At 43.8% G+C, this 22161-nt stretch overlaps 1 protein-coding gene and 1 long non-coding RNA gene across 5 annotated transcripts; one reads left to right on the forward strand and one right to left on the reverse strand.

Moving 5' to 3' along the window:
• Window positions 1-7531: 7531 nt before the first annotated feature.
• On the forward strand, window positions 7532-11250 carry LOC123091800 (uncharacterized). The gene is made up of 2 exons (XR_006443511.1): window positions 7532-8067; window positions 10934-11250. It is a non-coding gene; the product is annotated as an uncharacterized lncRNA (long non-coding RNA).
• A 2589-nt stretch (window positions 11251-13839) lies between these two features.
• Window positions 13840-17819, reverse strand: LOC123091801 (uncharacterized). 4 transcript variants are annotated; one of them, XR_006443513.1, is made up of 7 exons: window positions 17373-17819; window positions 17158-17287; window positions 16435-16568; window positions 15343-15382; window positions 14731-14811; window positions 14588-14646; window positions 13840-14163 (listed from the first exon to the last, which is right to left on the reverse strand). XR_006443513.1 is itself a non-coding variant. In XM_044513410.1 (6 exons), exons 2-6 carry the CDS (start codon window positions 16439-16441, stop codon window positions 13892-13894), a joined length of 459 nt encoding a protein of 152 aa, XP_044369345.1. In that variant the 5' UTR covers window positions 16442-17287; window positions 17411-17817; the 3' UTR covers window positions 13840-13891. The 4 variants fall into 4 exon arrangements, 2 of the variants coding, with proteins under 2 accessions (XP_044369345.1, XP_044369343.1); XR_006443512.1 differs by having other exon boundaries at window positions 14731-15382; XM_044513410.1 differs by having other exon boundaries at window positions 16435-17287; window positions 17411-17817.
• Between the last annotated feature and the right edge of the window lie 4342 nt (window positions 17820-22161).

Genomic DNA, 22161 nt, shown 5'->3' on the forward strand with positions numbered 1-22161 from the left:
TGAATGGTTGGTTTCACGCCCACTGGATGCATGGTGAGACAGCGCTGCCACTCCTGAACTTTTCGTGCATGTTTCAGAGTCCTGTGTGGCTGTGTGCTAACAAAGATACTTTGGCTGCAGGGGTTTTGTGGCTCCATGTTTTAGAGTTCTATAGAGATAAAATAAGATGCGGCATATTTCAATTTTCAAGGAGAAAGAATGCAACTATTGCCATTATCCAAAGCACAAAATATGTCCAATTCTTTCTGACTGTGTGTGTGTATATGTTGGTGCAGATTTATTTGGTGGAGTGTCGTAATGTAAGGTGTTTATACAATGCTTTTGTGATGCAGTGCCAGCCCAAACAAGTTGATTTGTTTGAAATGTAAATGTTATTTGTAATAGAATTTTTCAGCGGAGAAGGCTATTGTGAGTTGGTGTTAGGATACGGGTTCAAACGATTTTTTTTATTTATCCTTATTAGTATTCAGCCTGTGATTCACTCCAATATTTAGGTATGCATGCTAAGTTTTGAAATTTTGTTTTGAATGAAATTGTAGTTTTGTTGGCTAGGAGCAGCAAAGCGTTCATCTTTTCTTTTTGGTTTCACCAATTTTTTTCAAAGCCGTTATACTGCAATGTGCTCTATTCTTGCTCGACTATTTTCACACAGATATTTATAATACAACAATTGTTCATTTAACTGACTGCTTAACAATTTTACAACTTGGGGCAGACAGGTGATGATTCAGCTGAAGGCACTCTCCAATACTCTTTTATGGTCTTCTTGTTTTCCCTGTGTATTAAAGGGATCCTTACAAGGGTGATATTCCAAAAATGCATTACCAAGTGAGCACACCTTTTTATTTCAGTCTCCCTTTGTCCACCATGGGATATGTTTAATTGTAGGATGTTGACCAAGTGGGGATGATGAATTCCATTATGATGAGGGCAAGGTTCTAATGGGATCAATGTTGGTTTCTTGAATTCTGATTTAATCGAGATGTTCAACAAGAATTCTAACTTTTAAATAAATTTGATGCTAGCAGCCATGCTTATCTATGAGATTTGGTACCTGAAATAGAAGATGCAAATGAATGAGTGTGAATTGGTCTCAAGATTCGCTCCTATATGGTGTCCTTGCAATATTCGTTTCTTGCTAAAATATAATTTCTTGCGCTACCATATAGGAGAAATTCTGAAAATTCTTGCGTCGGTTAATATAATTTTGACATGTGTGTGTAAATAAACCATGTATTCCAAATTAAACCATTTAATGTGTGATCATCTTTACCTCTCAGTTTCCATTGTTCTGCATTTATCTACTCTATTTTCATAACAAACATGTACTTTCCGTTTGGTTTGTATCTTTGGGATTCCTTTTCATCACCTAATAGATTTTGTTGCTCAGTCAGCATTACTTCATTTACTATTCTAAGCAATTGGAATGAATGCCTTAATTTATGTTCTATTGTTAAGTGAGGGAATTCCTAGCCATACGCATATCATTGTTCGTATTTCTTATGCAAGCAACTAAATGTTCATACACGATTATTTGTTTTAATCATTCAGCTAGGTTTTTGACTTATTAATGGTCCTTATCTATTGATTGCGACAACATGATTCTTTGTTTGACTGATTGTCGTGGCTCGATGTTTGCATGACACTATCCAAAATTATTAAGTTTTTATAAAGTCTTATTTTATAAATAATTGTAGTCGGTTCGATTAAATATAATGGTCTGTTTTTTTCCAACTTCCCTTCTTTCCATTAAACTTGCTATCTTCTACGAATTACTGTAGCTACTAATTTTTTTTGTCTATGTTTTAGATTCAATTGCAAGCTCAATGGATAGAAGATATGAGTATTGTTATTCTGCATGCCAATGAAACTTTCTGTTTTCCTACCTGCGACTTGTTCGTGTCAATTCAGCTACAACTTACTAACAAATTCATTTATATGCCGTCGTTACTGGTGATGTGCCTTTGGTGAATGCTGCTTGGTTGTTTGTTCCTCACCACAACTTCTTGCTTGATGAGGCTCCTCCTAGATAGAACCGTTGCAATAGGCTGATAGCTCCCCTTTCAGTTACTAAAAAACTCTAGACTACTGAGGCATTATGGCCAGGCACCTCTTATTAACGGGCATTGTTGCTTGATCCATTTGTAGCTTTAAATTAATGATTGTTGCTTGCAAATAGTTTAGAGGTTGATTAGACATTGTTTCTCTTTGCATTCGTATTTACAATATAGTAATGATATCGAGCTAATTGTCTATTTTCAGAGTGACACATCCTCAGTCCAAATTTTCACTTTAGCTGCAGTCTACTGTGTTTCAGTTGTAAAATTAAATCATATATGCACTCAAAATTCGGCCTCATACATCAAAGATAGTTGCTCTTGGTGCCTTTCTCTCCATTTTTCTAGAAAAGAGGCTTTGCTCACAACTAAAAAACGGCGCGGCAAAGCGCGCGTCACCTTCTAGTGATATATAATGATGCTAGAAAAGTGACTGGAACTATAATTGATCAAACTTATGCACTTGCTAGCATTCACACTTCATAAATTATTTCTTTTATCATTTACCTACTCGAGGACGAGCAGGAATTAAGCTTGGGGATGCTGATATGTCTCCAACGCATCTATAATTTATGAAGTATTCATGCCATGTTTACAATAGTTTTACATGATTTTGGTATGATTTGATTAGAACTAACCTGGAATGATGCTGTTTTTAGCAGAACTACCGTGGTGTTGTTTTTGTGCAGAAATAAAAGTTCTCGGAATGCGCTGAAAATCAACGGAGATTTTTTTAGGAAAATATAAAAAATAATGGAATGAAAAGTTACCAGAGGGGAGTCCCGTGGGCCCCACAAGGGTGGAGGGTGCCCCCCTGCCTCGTGGACTCTCCATGGGGCCCCTGACTTGTTCTCGTCACCAACCTCTCCTATAAATGCCCAAACCTCCAGAAAATAACCTAGATCGGAAGTTCCGCCGCCGCAAGCCTCTGTAGCCACGAGAAATCAATCTAGGCCCTCTCTCACACCCTACGGAGGGGGCCATCATCACCGGAGGCCATGGGGAAGGATCTCGGAGGGGCCATCATCGCCATGAAGGCCAAGGACCAGAGGGGGAACCTCTCCCCATCCAGGGGAAGGCCATGGAGGAGGAAGCACAAGGGGGAGAACCTCTCCTCCTCTCTCTTGGTGGTGTTGGAGTGCCATCGGGAGGGGAATCATCGCCGCGGTGATCGTCTTCATCAATATCACCATCCTCATCTCTTTTACGTGGTCCACTCTCCCGCACCCCGCTGTAATCCCTACTTGAACATGGTGCTTTATGGCACATATTATGATCCAATGATGTGTTGCCATCCTATGATGTTTTGAGTAGATATCCTTTATCTTTGGGTCGATTGATGATCTAGATTGGTATGAGTTGTATGTTTTATTTTGGTGTTGTCCTATTATGCCCTCTGTGTCGCGCAAGCGTGAGGGATTCCCGTTGTAGGGTGTTGCAATACGTTCATGATTCGCTTATAGTGGGTTGCTTGAGTGACAGAAGCATAAACCCGAGTAAGGGGGTTGTAGCATATGGGATAAAGGGGACTTGATATATTAATGCTATGGTTAGGTTTTACCTTAATGATCTTTAGTAGTTGTGGATGCTTGCTAGAGTTCCAATCATAAGTGCATATGATCCAACAAGAGAAAGTATGTTAGCTTATGCCTCTCCCTCATATAAAATTGCAATAGTGATTACTCGTCTTGTTAACAATTGCCTAGGATAATTCCGCACATCGACCCATCATTATTCCACACTCGCTATTTATAATATTTAGTAATATATTCTAACTTTGTGATAACATCACCTACTTTTATATTTTAGCTCTCCGGTATCATGCAAAGTTATCCTCTTCATACCAACAACATAGTTTTATTTCTCGTTTCTAGTTGGAAGCAAACGTTCGGTGTACGTAGAGTCGTATCAGTGGCAGATAGGACTTGAGAGAATATTGATCTTACCTTTAGCTCCTTGTGGGTTCGACACTCCATGCTTATCACTTCCACCTTTGAAAATTGCTACGATGATTCCCTACACTTGGGGATTATCAGTACACAATATGGCATACTTTATAGAACCTATGGCTGAGGCATAGGGAATGAATTTCATTCTCTTTCTATCTTCTGCCGTGGTCGGGCTTTGAGTCTTACTCAACTTCACACTTTACAATACAGGCTAGAACTCCTTCTTTGACTGATCCATTTTGAACTCCTTCAAAATATTCTCAAGGTATGTACTCATTGAAAATCTTATCAAGCGTCTTGATCAATATCTATAGATCTTGATGCCCAATATGTAAGCAGCTTCACCGAGGTCTTTCATTGAAAAATTCTTATTCAAGTATCCTTTTATGCTATCATATATTCTATACCATTTCCAATCAACAATATGTCATCCACATATAATATCAGAAATGTTATAGATCTCCCACTCACTTTCTTGTAAGTACAAGATTCACCGTAAGTCTGTATAAAACCATATGCTTTGATCACCTTGTCAAAGCGTATATTCCAACTCCGAGATGCTTGCACCAGTCCATAGATGGATCGCTGGAGCTTGCACACTTTTTTAGCACCTTTAGGATCGAAAAAACCTTCTGGTTGCATCATATAAAACTCTTCTTTGAGATATCCATTAAGGAATGCAGTTTTGACATCCATTTGCCAAATTTCATAATCATAAAATATGGCAATTGCTAACATGATTCGGACGGACTTAAGTATCCCTACAGGTGAGAAAGTCTCATCGTAGTCAACTCCTTGAACTTGTCGAAAACCTTTTGCGGCAAGTTGAGATTTGTAGACAGTAATATTACCATCAGCGTCAGCCTTCTTCTTGATGATCCATTTATTCTCTGTGGCTTGCCGATCATCGGGCAAGTCCACCAAAGTCCACACTTTGTTCTCATACATGGATCCTATCTCAGATTTCATGGCCTCAAGCCATCTGTCACAATCTGGGCTCATCATAGCTTCTTCATAGTTCTTAGGTTCGCCATGGTCTAATAACATGACTTCCAGGACAGGATTATCGTACCACTCCGGTGTGGATCGTGCTCTGGTCGACCTACGAGGTTTAGTAGTAACTTGATCTGAAGTTTCATGATCATTATCATTTGCTTCCTCTCTAGTTGGTGTAGGCATCACGGGGACGATGTTCTATGATGTGCTACTTTCCAATTCGAGAGAAGGTACAATTACCTCATCAAGTTCTACCTTCCTCCCACTCACTTCTTTCGAGAGAAATTCCTTCTCTAGAAAGTTTCCATTCTTGGCAAAAAAATCTTGCCTTCGGATCTGTGGTAGAAGGTGTACCCAATTTTTTCCTTAGGGTAACCTATGGAGATGCACTTCTCCGATTTGGGTCGAGCTTATCAGGCTGAAACCTTTTGACATAAGTGTCGCAACCCCAACTTTAAGAAACGACAGCTTAGTTTTCTTGCGAAACCACAGTTCATACGGTGTCGTCTCAACGGATTTAGACGGTGCCCTATTTAACATGAACGCAATTGTCTCTAATGCATAAGCCCACAAAGATAGTGGTAAATCGGTAAGAGACATCATAGATCGCACCATATCTAATAAAGTGCGATTACGACGTTCGAACACACCATTACGTTGTGGTGTTCCAGGTGGCGTGAGTTGTGAAACAATTCCACATTGTTTTAAATGAAGGCCAAACTCGTAACTCAAATATTCACCTCCGTGATCAGATCATAGAAACTTTGTTTTCTTGTTATGATGATTCTCCGCTTCATTTTGAAATTCCTTGAACTTTTCAAATGTTTCAGACTTGTGTTTCATTAAGTAGATATACCCATATCTGCTCAAATCATCTGTGAAGGTCAGAAAATAATGATACCTGCCGCGTGCTTCAACACTCATCGGACCGCATATATTAGTATGTATTATTTCCAATAAGTCATTAGCTCGCTCCATAGTTCCGGAGAACGGAGTTTTAGTCATCTTTCCCACGAGGCATGGTTCTCAAGTATCAAATGATTCATAATCAAGTTATTCCAAAAGTCCATCTGTATGGGGCTTCTTCATGCGCTTTACACCAATATGACCAAAACGGTAGTGCCACAAATATGTTGCACTATCATTATCAATTTTTCATATTTTGGCATCAATATAATGAATATGTGTATCACTACGATCGAGATTCAATAAACCATTTACATTGGGTGTATGACCATAAAAGGTTTTATTCATGTAAACAGAAGAACAATTATTCTCTGACTTAAATGAATAATTGTATTGCAATAAACGTGATCCAATCATATTAATGCTCAACGCAAACACCAAATAACATTTATTTAGGTTCAATACTAATCCCGAAGGTAGAGGGAGTATGCGATGGTGATCTTATCAACCTTACAATCACTTCCAACACACATCGTCACCTTGCCCTTAACTAGTCTCTGTTCATTTTGCAACTCATGTTTTGAGTTACTAATCTTAGCAACTGAACCTGTATTAAATAGCCAGGAGCTACTATGGACACTAGTAAAGTACACATCAATAACATGTATATCAAATATAACTTTGTTTAATTCGCCATCCTTCTTATCCGCCAAGTATTTGGGGCAGTTCCGTTTCCAGTGGCCATATCCTTTGCAGTAGAATCACTAGTTTTAGGCTTGGGTATAGCTTTGGATTTCTTCATGGGAGCGGCAACTTGTTTGACATTCTTCTTCAAGTTCCCTTTCTTTCCCTTTTGCCCTTTTCTTGAAACTAGTGGTCTTGTAAACCATCAACATTTGATGCTCTTTCTTGATTTCTACCTTCGCCGATTTCAGCATCGCGAAGAGCTCGGAATGGTTTTCGTCATCCCTTGCATATTATAGTTCATCACGAGGTTCTAGTAGCTTGGTGATAGTGATTAGAGAACTCTGCCAATCACTATCTGTAACACCCCGAGAATCATGCTACAGTAACCTCCCCCTGATGGTTGCCATGTCACCATGTTTACCTTGCCCAAAATTCCACTTGATTAAAATTCAAGTCAAATTCAAATTTGTATTGCAAGTCAAATATTTTACATCTTCAAAAATGCAAACAAAATAGTTCATAGATTTGCAGATAATTCCTAAGTGATTATGTTGAGGAAAACAACATCACCTAAACTCCCAAAATGCCCCTAGGATTTAAAACAGTGCCCAAAATAGCCCCGTTAATCTAATTTTCATTTATAAAAAATTTGAACAAGATCATCTTGCCTCCAAACTTTTGTAGCAGTAGTACATAATGCCTAGTATTTGTTTTGACAAATTGCTTATTTTACAAAAGTCGTTTAGTGGTCAAGTATTTTTGCAACAGAAGTGAAAAGGCAAAACAGTTACGATAAAAGAAAATAGAACGCCCTTCCTTTTTTGCACCTGGCCCAACTTGCACTGTATTAGGCCTGACCCACCGCCCCGGCCTTTCCCTCACCTTTCAACATGAGGCAGAGGCCATGGCGCTGTCCGGCCATGCGCGACCGTCCATGCGTGGATCTCGCCCGTGTCGACCATCCGTCGGTGCCCCGAGATGGATAAGAGCATCCTCGGCCCCCCTGCTAACCCTAGTGCCCCTTTTCCCTCTCTCCCTCACTCGTTCCCCTCGCACCACCACGCTCTCTCTCTCCCGAGCTCAGCGTCGTCGCGCCGACACCGTTCAACGTGGCCACCGAGCTCCTCTCGCAGCGCTATCAAGTCCAGAAGGTCCGCCGTGCTCCACCTCATCTCTCTGCGGAAGAACGTGAGCCGGGAAGCGTTGGTTCGTCGCCAGCGTCATCGTCTTCAATCTTCGGAGCCGACCACCGCCGCCTTCGATTCGCCGCAACTAAGACATCCCCATGCTTGTCGTCCACTCCAGGAGCCGTGCCTCCTCCGCTTGCATCGAGTACGCCAACGGGTCGGTCGGGATCGCCACTACATCGACGCCACAATCCTCTTCTTCAACCTCGGTCGCCGGCGCGCCATCGCCCAACTACTCTGCTCCGACCACTCCGGCATTTCCCCGAGCACGCCTACGGCTCCGCGGTGAGCTCCTCTCCCAGCTCCCCCTGTTTCCCCTTTGAATCCATCACCGTAGATGTCGTCCCCATCCGCACGCGCCCTGCTGCGCCTGATGCCGTCCCGTGACCGTGGCCGAAGCTCCATGTATGCGCACGAACTGCTGTTGTTGCTTTGCTGCAACGCTGCTCCTGCTGCCGCTCTTGGCTGCCTCGGGAGCCGCCTTCGCCGGCTGCACGTTGCTCCGCCGATGGCCCCGCTGCTGCACTTGCCAGCTGCCTTCGGTTGCTGCTGCCACGGCCTCCAGCACTGCCGCTTATGCTCGTTGTTCCCTACGACCGCTGCTGCCTGCTGCTATCTGCGTACAACCGCGCCGGTGCCCCGGCCGCTCCGTGTGCACCCTGGCCTTGTGCCTAGCCTGCTTCCACCTCGGCCAGCCGGCGCACCACCCTCGTCCTCGCCCTGCACCTCCTCTGACCGCGCTCGGCCATGGCCAAGTCGAGCGTGTGTCCATCCCAGGCATGGCCCAAGGCCACTTCACGTACGGGCCGGCCATCTCTCTCTCTAGATTAGGGGCTAATCCCATTTTAGAAATTAAACCCCCATGTGGTTGTTTCACTAACGTATGGGCTCCACACCCCACTAACTACCCCTTTTAATTTAACCCACTACTCAACAACTACAGAGTATGACACGTGGCCCCATGTTAACTATTACTATTTAATTATCTGAAAAATCACGAGTCAATGATAGTCGGGACCCACCTGCACTATTCACTTTGACCAGTCAACGCTGCCTGGGCTGTTGACTTTGATCGTGGCCCCACTGCCAGCCTCTAACACACACTACTGGGTATATTTTCGGGTGCACCCAGCTGTTAGTCCATTTAATTTTTTGAATTAGTGTTAAATCCAGAATTTTAGAAAATGCATTAAACTTTGAAAATTAATATAAAATAATCTATAACTCGGATGAAAATACTTTGTACATCAAAGTTGCTCAGAACGACGAGACGAATACGAATGCGCAATCCGTTTGTCAGCCACACCTAGATAGCATAGCGAACATGCAACTTTCCCCCTTTTGTTCGTTTGTCCGAAAACGCGGAACACCGGAAATACTTTCCCGGATGTTTTCCCCCTTCGCTGGTATTACCTATCCCTACGTTAGGACACCTCTAGCATCCTGTATTGTCATGTTATGCTTTGTGATGCTTTGATTGCTCTATTATTTATTGTGTTCCACCTCTGTTACTTCTTTCCGGTGGACCCCGGGACCGCTGCCGGTACCCCTGTGATCAACTACATCGACGACAAATCCTTCTTGCCAGAGAAACCAGTCAAGCCCCCCCTTTGATCATCCCGATATCGCCCATTCCTTTCTCTCATGCTTGCATTAGATTTTGCTACTGTAATTGTTTACTCCTATTCTGATGCATAGCCTGCTTTTGTAATCTGCTTATTGTTACTTACCTGCTTATCCTAAACTGCTTAGTATAGGTTGGTTAGTGATCCATCAGTGACCCCCCACCTTGTCCTTGTTGCCCCTGCTTCATCATCGAAGACCCGATCAACGGGATCGAAGACCAGGCCCCGGCACCGTGCATCACTTCCCCTTAGTTGCTCGACACTACTGGGTTACTATCGAGTGCCGAGGGTGAGGCCTCATCAGCACTTCTGATGTTAACCCTGTAGTGTAGCTATTTGGTCGTGGTCATCGAGGGTGATTTCCTCTTTAACCACTTCTAATAAGACTCTATCATGCAACCCCTCGAGTGTGGACCTCGAGGGTGGTCCCTCTTACATTCACCTTGATGATTACATCGAGTGGAATTCACCGGGGGTGATTCCTCGGGTTTTCCCCTTGATGTTTGGATCCACGGATACTTTAACTTTACAATTGTTACTTGGAAAGGCGGGTCGACCCTGAGGGGTACCCGCGAGTGATGTGGAGAAGGGTTGACCTGGAGGGTGTCAACGAGATAATTACGAGGCGTGGCCGGGCATTCCTAGCCCTTGCCCAAGTCCTCGAGATGGGGCAACGGGGTCACACCTTTCGTGAGTCTCTACTTGTTACCGCGCCCTAATCCACTACGATTTGGATATTTGATCCGAGGGGCCTCTGGCCTGATAGCACTAACCATCACGTGGGCATAGTATGGGCATTCTGCGTCGTATGCATCAGCCAAAGCTTAATAGACGTCAGTGACTGAGCGGCGCGCGCCGGGTTGGAATGGTACGCACCTACCTTTTTTAAGGAGGTAGCTAGGTCTGCTCACCGGACGCGTTCGCAACGTGCAGGAGTTCCCGGGGCGATGGCACATGACCCCTGAGGGCATAGGTTTAGTCCGGCGTGCTGACCTCTCTATTAAGTCTAGGTCAGGTTGCGGCGTATTGTTTGGCCGAGGCCAGGCATGACCCAGGAAAGTGTGTCCGACCGGAGTTAATCGAGCGTGACATCTATCGATAGCCTGTCCTACGGTAACGGACACTTAGAGTTGTATCCCGATCGATACAACTAGAATTGGATACTTATGATGAGAATTGGACTGTGATGAGAAATGGATAGTACGGCTCTGGGATTGCTTTCTCGCAGGGAGTCGAGAAAGGATCACTGGCCGAGGTTGATAACACTACTACTACTTTACTTTATGCTACTCTACTCTCTCCGGTTTGCTGCAAGATGGTGGTTTCCAGAAGATGCTAGTCTTCGATGGGACTAGGCCTTCTCTCTATTCTGGCATTTCTGCAGCCCAGTCCACATATACAGCCTTTCTTTGATAATGTTGCATATGTAGTGTAGATCCTTGCTTGCGAGTACTTTGGATGAGTACTCACGATTGCTTTGCTCCCCTTTTTCCACCTCTTTCCATTCTTCCCGGATGCTGGACCAGATGGTGGAACCCAGGATCCAAACGCCACCTTTGACGACGACTGCTACTACACTGAGGGTGCCTACTACTACGTGGAGACCGCCGACGACCAGGAGTAGTTAGGAGGCTCCCAGGCAGGAAGCCTTGCCTTTTCAATCGATGTTGCTTTTTTGCTAGCTTTCTTAAGGCAAACTTGTCTAACTTATGTCTGTACTCAGATATTGTTGCTTCCACTGACTCTTGTGTTTTCGAGCTGATGTATTCGATCCCTCGAGGCCCCTGGCTTGTAATATAAAGCTTGTATTATTTTAATTTGTGTTTAGAGTTGTGTTATGATATCTTCCCGTGAGTCCTTGATCTTGATCGTACACATTTGCGTGTATGATTAGTGTATGATTGAATCGAGGGCGTCACACTATCTTATCTGGAAGATTAACTCGCACTTGATTCAAGCGATTGTACTACCCAGACATTCTGAGCATATGCTCACTGGCTGAGCTATTCTCCTCCATCTTGTAGGCGAAGTATTTGTTAGAGGTCTCATACATCTTGACACGGCATGAGTCTGAAATACCAATTTCAGCTCTTGGAACATCTCATATGTTCCATTTTTTTCAAAATGTTTTTAAAACCCCGATTCTAAGCCGTAAAGCATGGCACACTAATCTATCAATTCTTCTGTGCAGCAATGAGGATAATCCTCAGATCATGGACCCAGTCCACATCATTGCTACTATCATCTTTCGACTTAGTTTTCTCTAGGAACATATCAAAAATAAGAAAGCTAGAACGCGAGCTATTGATCTACAACATAATTTGCGAATAGTGTCAAGACTAAGTTCATGATAAATTTAAGTTCAATTAATCAAATTACTTAAGAACTCCCACTTAAATAGACATCCCTCAAGTCATCTAAGTGATATGTGATCCAAATCAAGTAACCCATGTCTGATCATCACATGAGATGGGGTAGTCATCAATGGTGAACATCTCTATGTTGATCGTATCTACTATATGATTCATGTTCGACCTTTCGGTCTCCAGTGTTTCGAGGCCATGTTTGTACATGCTAGGCTCGTCAAGTTTAACCCAAGTATTTTGCATGTGTAAAACTGTCTTACATCCGTTGTATGTGAACATAGAGTCTATCACACACGATCATCACATGGTGTCTCAAGACGACAAACTATAGCAACAGTGCATACTCAGGGAGTTGTTTTAACCTTCTTAAAGGACCGGCCGCAGTCAAATTTGATTCAACTAAAGTAGGAGAAACAGACACCCTCCAACCACCTGTATGCAAAACTAGTTGCATGTCAGTCGGTGGAAGACATGTAAGGTTGGTCCGGGCTGCTTCATCCCACAATGCCGCCAAATCAAAATAAGATGTTGGTGGTAAGTAGTATGAACATCACCGCCCACAACTTCTTTGTGTTTTACTCGTGCATATCATCTATGCATAGACCTGGCTCGGATGCCACTGTTGGGAATCGTTCCATGGAAAACAAAAAAAATTCTATGCACAGGCAATGATCTCTTCATGGAGATGCATAACAACGAGGGGGAGAGTGTGTCTACTACCCTCGTAGACAGTAAGCGGAAGCGTTTCACAACGTGGTTGATGTAGTCGAACTTCTTCGCACTTCAACCGATCAAGTACCGAACGCACGGCACCTCCGCATTCTGCACACGTTCAGCTCGGTGACGTCCCTCGCCTTCTTGATCTAGCAAGACATCGAGGTAGTAGATGAGTTCCGTCAGCAGGATTTGTGCCAAGGGAAAATGTGCCAAGCAGGATTTGTGGACCTCTTGATCGTAAACGTTTTAGATAGAACACCCGTATGTAAACTGACAGCTTCCCCAGGAAGCCAAGGGAAAATGTGCCGAGTAGGATTTGTGCAGCTCTTGTTCACAAACGTTTTAGATAGAACACCCATATGCAAAGTGAGAGCTATGGTCTTCCCCAATCAGACAAGGGAAAATTCGCCGCGCAGGATTTGTGCATCTTTTTAACGCAAACGGTTCAGATTGAATACGGTATGCAAAGCGAGAATTCGGCGCTACGCCAAGAGAAAATCTGGCAAGCAAGATTTATACCTCCCTTGAATGCAAAGGTTTTTTCGGGTGACCCGTGTGCAACCGCACGTACAGACAATTTGGTAAGATTTGCGTCTCTCATATTGGGTATATTCTATATTGCCATTTGTCAAACTGGAAAGATTGACAGTTGTTGGTCTAGTAACGTTGACATTTGTCAACCTTGTAACACTGCCATTTGTCAAAATATGCAGCTAAAAATCACTAGCACTATCTAATTTTTGCAACTAAAATTCAGTAATTAAGCATACATTTCATTCATAGATTAAGTAGTCATTCTTTTATACAAACAGTTCAACTTGAAAGCTAAACCGACCAAACTTTTCCCTAACTTTTGCCAACCACGTACTGAAATAGCTAGTTCAACTATATAAACTAGTGGACCCGTTGCGCCAAATGGCGCGAAAGCGCATTAAATCCATGTGCACGTTGAAAAGAAAATATATGATTTAGTTGGTGTAATTGTGGCCAAACACATATGGATGGTTAGGATGGTGACTTTTTGTCTACATGGCCAAACACAAATGGCACAGAGGCACACTAAATTTATGTGCACGTTGAAAATACAATACATGCACGTTGAAAAGAAAATCCATGTGCACAAATTTAACATCCTTTAAGAAAGGATGGTGACTTTTTGTCTACAATAAAAAAATGGTGCCTTGTTATCTACAATGTGATATGCGCAAATACCCATTTAAAACCACGAATGCATTGAAATTATATGCATTTGTTAGTAACTTTAGCCATGAGCAACCACTTAGAGCGCCAACGAAAACTCTTTTAATCAAAAATTATTCTTTTACAATTTTATACTTGAGCATGTGCAATTTGTAATCAATCACATTTTAAAACATGGGATTGAAACAGTTGTTAACATATCTAACACTTTGCATTTAAGTGTAGCATATATGATAAAATAGGAATAAAGGTTTGGTTATTCCTTGGAGATGCATTAACTCCAGTACACACAAATATTTCTTCACCAGGAAATACGTCACACAGCAAGGCTCCATCATCCGTGAAATCGAACCAATTTAGGTGCCCATCAAACGTAGAAAGACCTTTGCTGCTGCAAATTTGCACGTTCATTCTCCACTGCAACCTTAGCTCGCTAAACCCAGCTTCAAGGGCGGATACAGGGGCTTGGGGACCTGTCATGATTTTTTGAGAATGCAAAACACACAAGCATAAGATTTATTAGTAAAAACACATTATATCTGTTTCTAATTGGCTCACATTATAGCAGAAATAATGAGAAGTGACAACAGGCCTGGGAGATAGAGTAACAATATATTTCCCACAATTAAATTAGCTAGATTAGGATTTCCATATGTAAATACCGCCGCAACACATTATAGAATCTGTAACCTCACTGGAGAGCAAAATGTTCACTAAAAAATAACACAATTTGGCCTACATAACTTTGGAACCGCTGCATATGGTTGAAGCTTGTAGGCCCACATTCCTTATTAGCATTAAGGCGAGCCAAAAGTATTGTAACCATGATGACCTAAATAGTACATCAGATAGAGAACATTACATGCACTGGCCTAATGATGACATGGTCTCGCCTACCTTGACGCCAAATGATGGAGACCTTGTTCTTCACCAAATTCTTCCATTGGATCCTTGCACTGCTTTTCTCTCAGATCAGTAAATTTTATACCAGGAAACCAAAACCAGAGAGACAGAAAAATCAACAGGCTAAAAGAGAACACCTTATAGTGATTTGTCGAGAACTGCCTCTTGCTACCTCCACATGATTGTTTTGCCCATCGCTGTCTCTAGACCCCTTCCTCCTTGATGCACCACGATATTGGTACAAAAAGCCACCAAACGATTAGTAAACTAAGGACCATGAATTAAGATCACTTGTCAAAAAAGAAATTATGTGATGCATAAAAATTGCAAAATAAAATAACAACCACGTGGTAAGAACCGATAACTCATTTTACACGATAAACATTTGCCTAACCCTTGCTACAAATGGTCAACTCTACAACGCAATGACACATAATAGCAAATTCATACAGAAAGATAAAATGATACTAAGATTGCAACACAATCAGACAAATCTATATGTTCATATGCACTAAGATTAGACCTTTCTCTAATGGCATCTATGAGTCTTTCATTTAGAGTGGTGAACCAGCAATGATGGATGGATTATAGTCCTGTGGACACAAAAAACTACTAAATATAATTAATTTTAATGTGAAAAAAGCAAAGTAAAGTACTCCATGCCGGAGTTCATGCCCAGCAATCGATTCTACACCTATTCTCTGTGCATAGCTTTATTTTAATTTCTGTATGTCTGAAATAAGTTAAACCTTTTCTCATCCCTTGCTGCTCTGCTCCGACCTTGATAATCTGGAAGCAACGAAGGAATAAGCACTTTGTTCATATATAAATATAGCAGTCATCCAGGCATGGTTAAACAATGACATGAAAGATAAATATGGCAGTCAGCACTAATAAGATAGCCTACAATCTTATGGGAACCACTAACTTGCAAGGCACTGAAAATAAACTAAACACAACGAGTCAACGACCTGACCCCAATGATGCTAGCTTATGGAAGTCATAGCCTATTTGATAGACAATGAAAGTGATCAGAGGACCAACAACAATTTTGATTCCAGAAAAGGGTATTTCTTAAACAATGCTTTTATTAGAAAGATGCATTCACATATATTTTTCTAAAATCCCGTGCAAATGTGTTGATCCATTCCAGGGAAATATGGAATTCATACCAAAAAAACCTGGAACATAGATGCATGGGGACAAGCTTTAAGGCAAAGCCTTATTTGCCTAATCAACACAGAAACTTTGCATATTCCACTTTTCTAGAGTAAACATATTTGAGAACAGTTCAAACAGGACCTACATATGCTATACGTAAGTAGCCATATGGATTTGAAAACCAAGACCAAGGCCACCCAAGGCAGAACTTCAAATAGTGACCAAGGAACATCTCGTCATCAGGAGCATTCTATGACTATTCAAACACAGAAGGCACCCCAGGAAGTGTGTAGTCAAATTAGTCTAGCTTAAAAACTAAATAAGGTACCATTAGTTTTTCCATGAAAAATAGGCATGTCGTATTAGATTTTTGAAATCCTTTACTTGAAAACACCATATTCAACTGCCCAAATTATTGATGTATAACCCGGCAGCTGCATCCAGTCAAATGTTTTTAAGAGAATAGGCAAGGAGCAAGAAACCAAAGCAGACCCCCTCTTCTTAGAAAGAGCTTCAGTAAACTTAAATCGATGTCCTATTAATTAATCTATATAGATGAGAAACTTATTCACGGGTTTGTCATCAAGAAAACATCTTTAACTCTCACCAAAAAAATAGTTTGACCAGTTCTAAAAAAATTCCATTCGTATACACGGGTTTAACTGTAAAAATAGCTTTACCTCTCATAAGACAGGTTTAACTCTCACAAAACTTATGCACGGGTTGTCCTCAAGAGAATTTCCATTATCACCCATTCAACAGATGACTCGACACCATAGATCACAAAACCATATCTTCACGCCATGACGTCAACCTACATATGTGGCCTTTCTAATTAGAAACTATATGGAACATAAACAACATTTGTCTAATTGGATCTTAAGTAAACATGGCTGCATGTCTGTGTATAATCTAATTGAATTTTAAGGAGGACAACAAGATGCATGCGTGTGTCCATGACGCCCATGTTGCCATGTTGTTCAGTGCGGCCAAGAAGAAAACTAACAAAACTGGAAAGTAGTCGAACCTGGGGTTGTGAAGGAGGTTAAGGATGAAATCTTTGTCGCCGCACGCAAGAGAGCAGTGGGGTAAGACAATGCTTATGTTTATAGAAAATGTGAACTCTTCAAAATGCATGTATAGCCCTTTTTAGGGGATTAAAGGGTACATAAAAGCAGTAAAAAATGGAGCCAGCTCATAAATACATTTATGGGCAGAAACATATATGTATAGATGGAACACATAAAGATAAGGAATGCATCTAAGTAGATGGAAACCCAGATCACTGCAACATTAATAAATAGGTCCATAAGTGAGATACAAAGCATCAACTTTGCTCTATGGACTATCCAACTGCACATGAATGGTATTAGAGTTCAGAAACTGTATGAGATGTAGCATACCACACGTGAAATGCTCGGTCACTTTACATTGCTTGGATTTGGATGTGCACAACATCAGTATGTAGAGATTTTTCCGCACAATATACTTATCAGCTAAGAATCTTGGAAAATGGAGATCCAATCCCATAACCTAGCAAATTATCAAACAAAATTAGGAAGGGAACTATAGGAGAAATCAAAGGATAATACCATAGCTCCAGAGATATTGACCAAACCTAAGAATTGTGTAACTGGCGAGCACGAAAATACGTACAGACATCACCAATGTCAATCCTGGCTACTGCAGTCGGCGGCCCAACATCTGGAACTCATGTGGGGAGGTGCATCCAGAAGGGATGAGGGGTGAGGTCCTGGTCCTTCTATGGTGCGGCCTAGCGGGGCGACGATGAACAATGACGGTGCCGTTCGGCACTCTCACACCCGCATCCGCCGCTCCCCGTTGCTTCTGCCCGCCTGCGCCAGGCTCGCCTCGAAACGGCCGCCGCGATGAAGCCTAAGCGACAGGAGGTGGTCCTGGAGGAGGAACGCGAAAAGGTGGTGGGGATCGATGACGGGAGGAATGCGTGCTGTGGTAGGGCTGCGGGCGAGGAGGAAGGAGAGGTGCAGCGGCTCTGGCGACTGTGGTGATTGGGGAAGGGTTTGCCACCAATGCAGGGCGCGACGTGCACTAAGGCTGGTCATAGTGGGGAGTAACTTAGACCAGTAACATACATATCTCTTCTCCTAATGGAGCAGTTGGTAGTCTTGCTTCCAGGTTTTTTTTCGTCCCACCACTTTTGTCCGGTTTTTTTCGTAGGTTAACCGTCGTAGATTTTTTTTGTCGCGTCCCCCACTTCATCGGTTTATTTTCACTTCACCCTCTCACACAACAAAAAAAACTGAACGGATCAGAACTTTCCATACCAACGCAAATTATTTACTAATATCTTTATGTAAAAGAATCAATCACAATCAATCTCTAAAGATCAAATCTAAATTAATTAATCTTCATAACGTTTGTTTCCTTTCGAATCACGTCCATAACTTTGCTTCCTTGTTTGGGCATAAACTGTTTGGTAGCAGAGATTAGGAAGCTTCCTATGAGTGTAGTAATAGGAAGTATTCTTTTTCTTGATGATTCGTTTCCATGTATGATGATAGTAAATTAGGCCAACATTCACCACTATTTATCAACGTCATCAATCGTATCCATTCCTACCAGTTTTAAGGGAATCTGCTCGATGTCTTTTTTAAGGGGATCCGCTCGCTAAGTCGTCGTCGCACGTTATTTTCACAAACAATCTCTACTCCTAATGGAGCGGTTGGTAGCCTCGTACGGTTTATTTTTGTCCTCCTCCCACCTCCACTGGTTCTTTTTCTCTCCACTCTTTCCTTGCAAACCAATAATTTCCTAACATACAAAAGATCACGAATCTATCTTTCCTTACCCGAACCAATCGCGCCCTACATCAGTGCATTTCTTTATTAAAAAAACTAACACGTAAATCTTAACGCATTGTAAACAAATCCCGTTATGGACCTAATTAATTTATTATGGAATCTATACGTGGTCGCATTGGTTCTTTTTCTCTCCACTCTTTCCTTGCAAACCACTAATTTCCTAACATACAAAAGATCACGAATCTATCTTTCCTTACCCGAATCAATCGATCCCTACATCAGTGCATTTCTTTATTAAGAAAACTAACACGTAAATCTTAACGCATTGTAAAGAATTCCCGTTATGGACCTAATTAATTTATTATGGAATCTGTACGTGGTCGCATCTCTCCCCTCGTGAAAAAATCGCATCCATCTCCCGTTAAAAAGGAAAAGAGAACATGAACGATCAATCCCACACCATGCATCTCAGTAGCAAAAAATCGCCCCCGCCTCTGCTACTGCGCCTCGCCGTGTGCCCGGCTCGACCCATGCCTCGCCTGCATGGCTGGACGCCGCCGTCTCCACCGCCACGTACAAGAAAACGGTGGGCAGAACCATCCATTCAAATCGCACACCCCCACCCTCCTCCGCAATCCCTAGCCCCGCATCACCCTATCGCTTTCTCGCCTCTCTTTCCCCTCGATGTAGATGGTGCCGAGCGGCGGCCTCGAGCACCGGCAGTGCCGCCCTCTCTATCTTCGCTGCGTCGAGAGATGGGCCGAGGCTATCGTCGGTTCGCCGCCCACGATTGGGCCGCCTCCGGTTGTCGCGCACCACCGGCTCCACCTAACGTGCCCGACCCTCTCCGCTTTCGACCTTCCGGCGACCACATCCCTCCGCGCCTCCATCCATCATCCACAAGGCCACTCCCTGCACCCACCCTCCTAAATTCTCCATACCGGCGGACAATCACCGAAGATCCAAGTTGGCCCGATATCAATTTTCTTACATGCTTTCTTTATCAGTTGGTGATGGGAATGGGTTCCAATTTCTCTCTCTGACTGTGGATTCGCAGGCAATAAGCGCTTCTACATGCATCCTCCTGTCGGTCCCTAAAGTACCAAGGTAAATGGTTGATGTTGCGTTTGTCTAGGATGATATATGTTGGCTCTGTTCTGGTTCATCCGAGCAGTTCCGGTACATCGTGCATTTATCTTGCCAGTAATGTTCTGTGATGCTCTGATGCACTTTGGGAATTGTTTATCTTGTCTTCAGTGCAGAACATTTGTTTATTAATGCATGAGAAGAATCCTTGTTACTACCTTGAACCTGTTTTATAATCCATATTGTTATGCACTAGCGCGTGTGCGTGTGAAATAGATGGATTATGGTCCCGTACCCAATAAGATGGATATGTGTGTGTGTTAGAGAGAGAGAGGGAGGGAGAGGGGGAGAGAGAGTGAGGAGGAGGGAGGGAGAGAGAGTGTGTGAGAATTTGATGGTAAAAAGGTCGCCAATGTCACTTGATATGTATGAGAATATTAAATGTAATATTAACATAATTGATATTGAACTCTTAAATTTAATGTGGCCCCGTTGCAACGCACGGGTGTTCTTCTAGTGTTACTAGTCTATGTTACTACCTTCATAGTGGGTAGTGTCATAGGTGTGATAACATAGTTGCCTTCATTTATTACTTTGTAGACTCATTATGCATTGGAAACCGCTATGTGATGGTAACATATTATGTTACTCTATTTGCCTCTCTCCTCATTAACTACTTGCCACATCATCATTTTTGCTTATGTGGCATCTATGTTACTACCTATGTTACTCCCACTATGACCAGCCTGAGAGGATGCACGCCTCGCAGGCTCACACGAGGGACCCAAGGTGCGGCGCTCGCCATCGGCCGCACGAACCCAGCAGCGAGCGCACAATGCAACTGACCACCAGCCCCGCCCCTCGACACGGCCTCAACGTCAGTGGCCTTGTACAACTAAACTAAAGGCATCGGACAACCCGGAAAAAAGGCGAGCGCACTGGAAGACCCAGAGAGAAGATGCGTGAGTGGACCCGACACTGTGTGGAGGTCAGCCAACAATTCTCTCCAACCCGGCATAACACGGAGGAAAACAATAGAGTCGCTTACACGTGGGACCAACGGTTATCCTGTCCCACTCGTCATTACATGGAAGGGGTAGAGACGGGTGTAGATATGTCGTTTCAGATGGCTGCCGAGCCAGGAGGAGTGCGCTAAGCCCACAACGCACGCACACGGCATGCCAGGGGAGGCCACCCACGACCCAAAAAGAGCTGACCCAGCCAATAGCGCAGGAGGCCGAGCCCATAGGTCATCGCCCCAACGAATTCACTGGAAGGTCAAACGAAGAACAAAAATTACCAGCGTAGATCCAATGGCAACCAATCCACTGAAGACCAGTTTGACCAACATCCGACGGACAAAAGTGACGCAATCAAGGGACGGTCGTGGAGAGGAGTTGGCTAGCAACCTTATAGGTTAGAACTAGCTAATTTTAAGCACGTTGTATAGTTCCACCACATCTATAGTCAGATGAACTGAACAAAATAGCCCCTAAATACCACTACTACGGAGGAGCTTTGTACTACTTCCGGCAGCCTCTCCTCTGCCGAGCGCGCTCAGTAAGAGCCAGAGGAAGACGAGTCTACCGACGAGCTGGACAACTGCAATACAGTGATTGCCGCTGCTGCACCTTCAGCGACACTCACCTTGAACGACCTCTGCCGCTCCATACGAACCCTCTCGAAGCGGCGGGACTCCTCGTAGATCTCCTGATTCCTCACCTCTACATCGGCGTGTGCTGCGGCCACGACGACGGTAAGGATATTTGCGTGCTCGACGAAGCGCTCCTCCTCCTCCCGCAGGAACTCGATGTAGCACGCAAGGTCGCTGATGCACGTGTGGGCCTCCACCTCCGCCTCCCGCCTTCGGGCAATGGTGGCGGAGCGGATGATGACCCCAGTGGTCGACGGTGGGCTGGCGGCCAACGATGGGGTGGCGGCCACAACCACCACCTCCCGCCTTCGGGCTGCGGTGGAGGAGCAGGTGATGGCCACGGTAGCTAGCAGTAAGGTGGCGGCCACCACGGCCACCTCCCGCCTTTGGGCCGCGGCGGCGGAGCGGGCGATAGCCCTGGCTTTCGACGGTGGTGTGGCGGCCACGGCGACAGACGATGGGGTGGCGGCAACGGCGGCCGGCAATAGCTGCCAACAGGCAGCGGCGGCGGAGCATGTGGTAGGTGTTCCTCGCACAGCCAATAGGAGGGACGCCACACGCACTACACTACGCATAGGACTGAGCCACCGCCGCGGTGTAGCCTCCCAGCTGGAGTTGTCCTCTGATGATGGCGGAGTGGTTGAGCGACGATGATGGACCAGCGCCATTGGCGATTGTGGGAGAAGCAGACGAGATAAGCTACATGGAGGGAGGGGAAAATGCAACGCATGACTCGCCGGCCGTTAGGGTTTATATAGCAGGCTGGTAAGCATTGGGATTTTGATGGATTTCATCGAGTCGGGCGGGAAGCTTGCACTGGAACCTGCGCGGTTGTGCGGGAACTAGCTCACCACCGTTTGGCCAAAAGAACGCCCACGCGCGCT

The sequence above is a fragment of the Triticum aestivum genome, chromosome 4B (genome assembly GCF_018294505.1).
Source record: "Triticum aestivum cultivar Chinese Spring chromosome 4B, IWGSC CS RefSeq v2.1, whole genome shotgun sequence".
Classification (NCBI taxonomy): domain Eukaryota; kingdom Viridiplantae; phylum Streptophyta; class Magnoliopsida; order Poales; family Poaceae; genus Triticum; species Triticum aestivum.

What these genes read in the sequence shown, in the direction of transcription:
- LOC123091801 (XM_044513410.1), bottom strand. An exon ending in GCAGCAAGGGATGAGAAAAG is followed by an intron (nt 14,812 to 15,342) that starts GTTTAACTTATT and finishes TGGTGCATCAAG; the next exon opens with GAGGAAGGGGTCTAGAGACA. An exon ending in TCTCGACAAATCACTATAAG is followed by an intron (nt 14,647 to 14,730) that starts GTGTTCTCTTTT and finishes AGAGAAAAGCAG; the next exon opens with TGCAAGGATCCAATGGAAGA.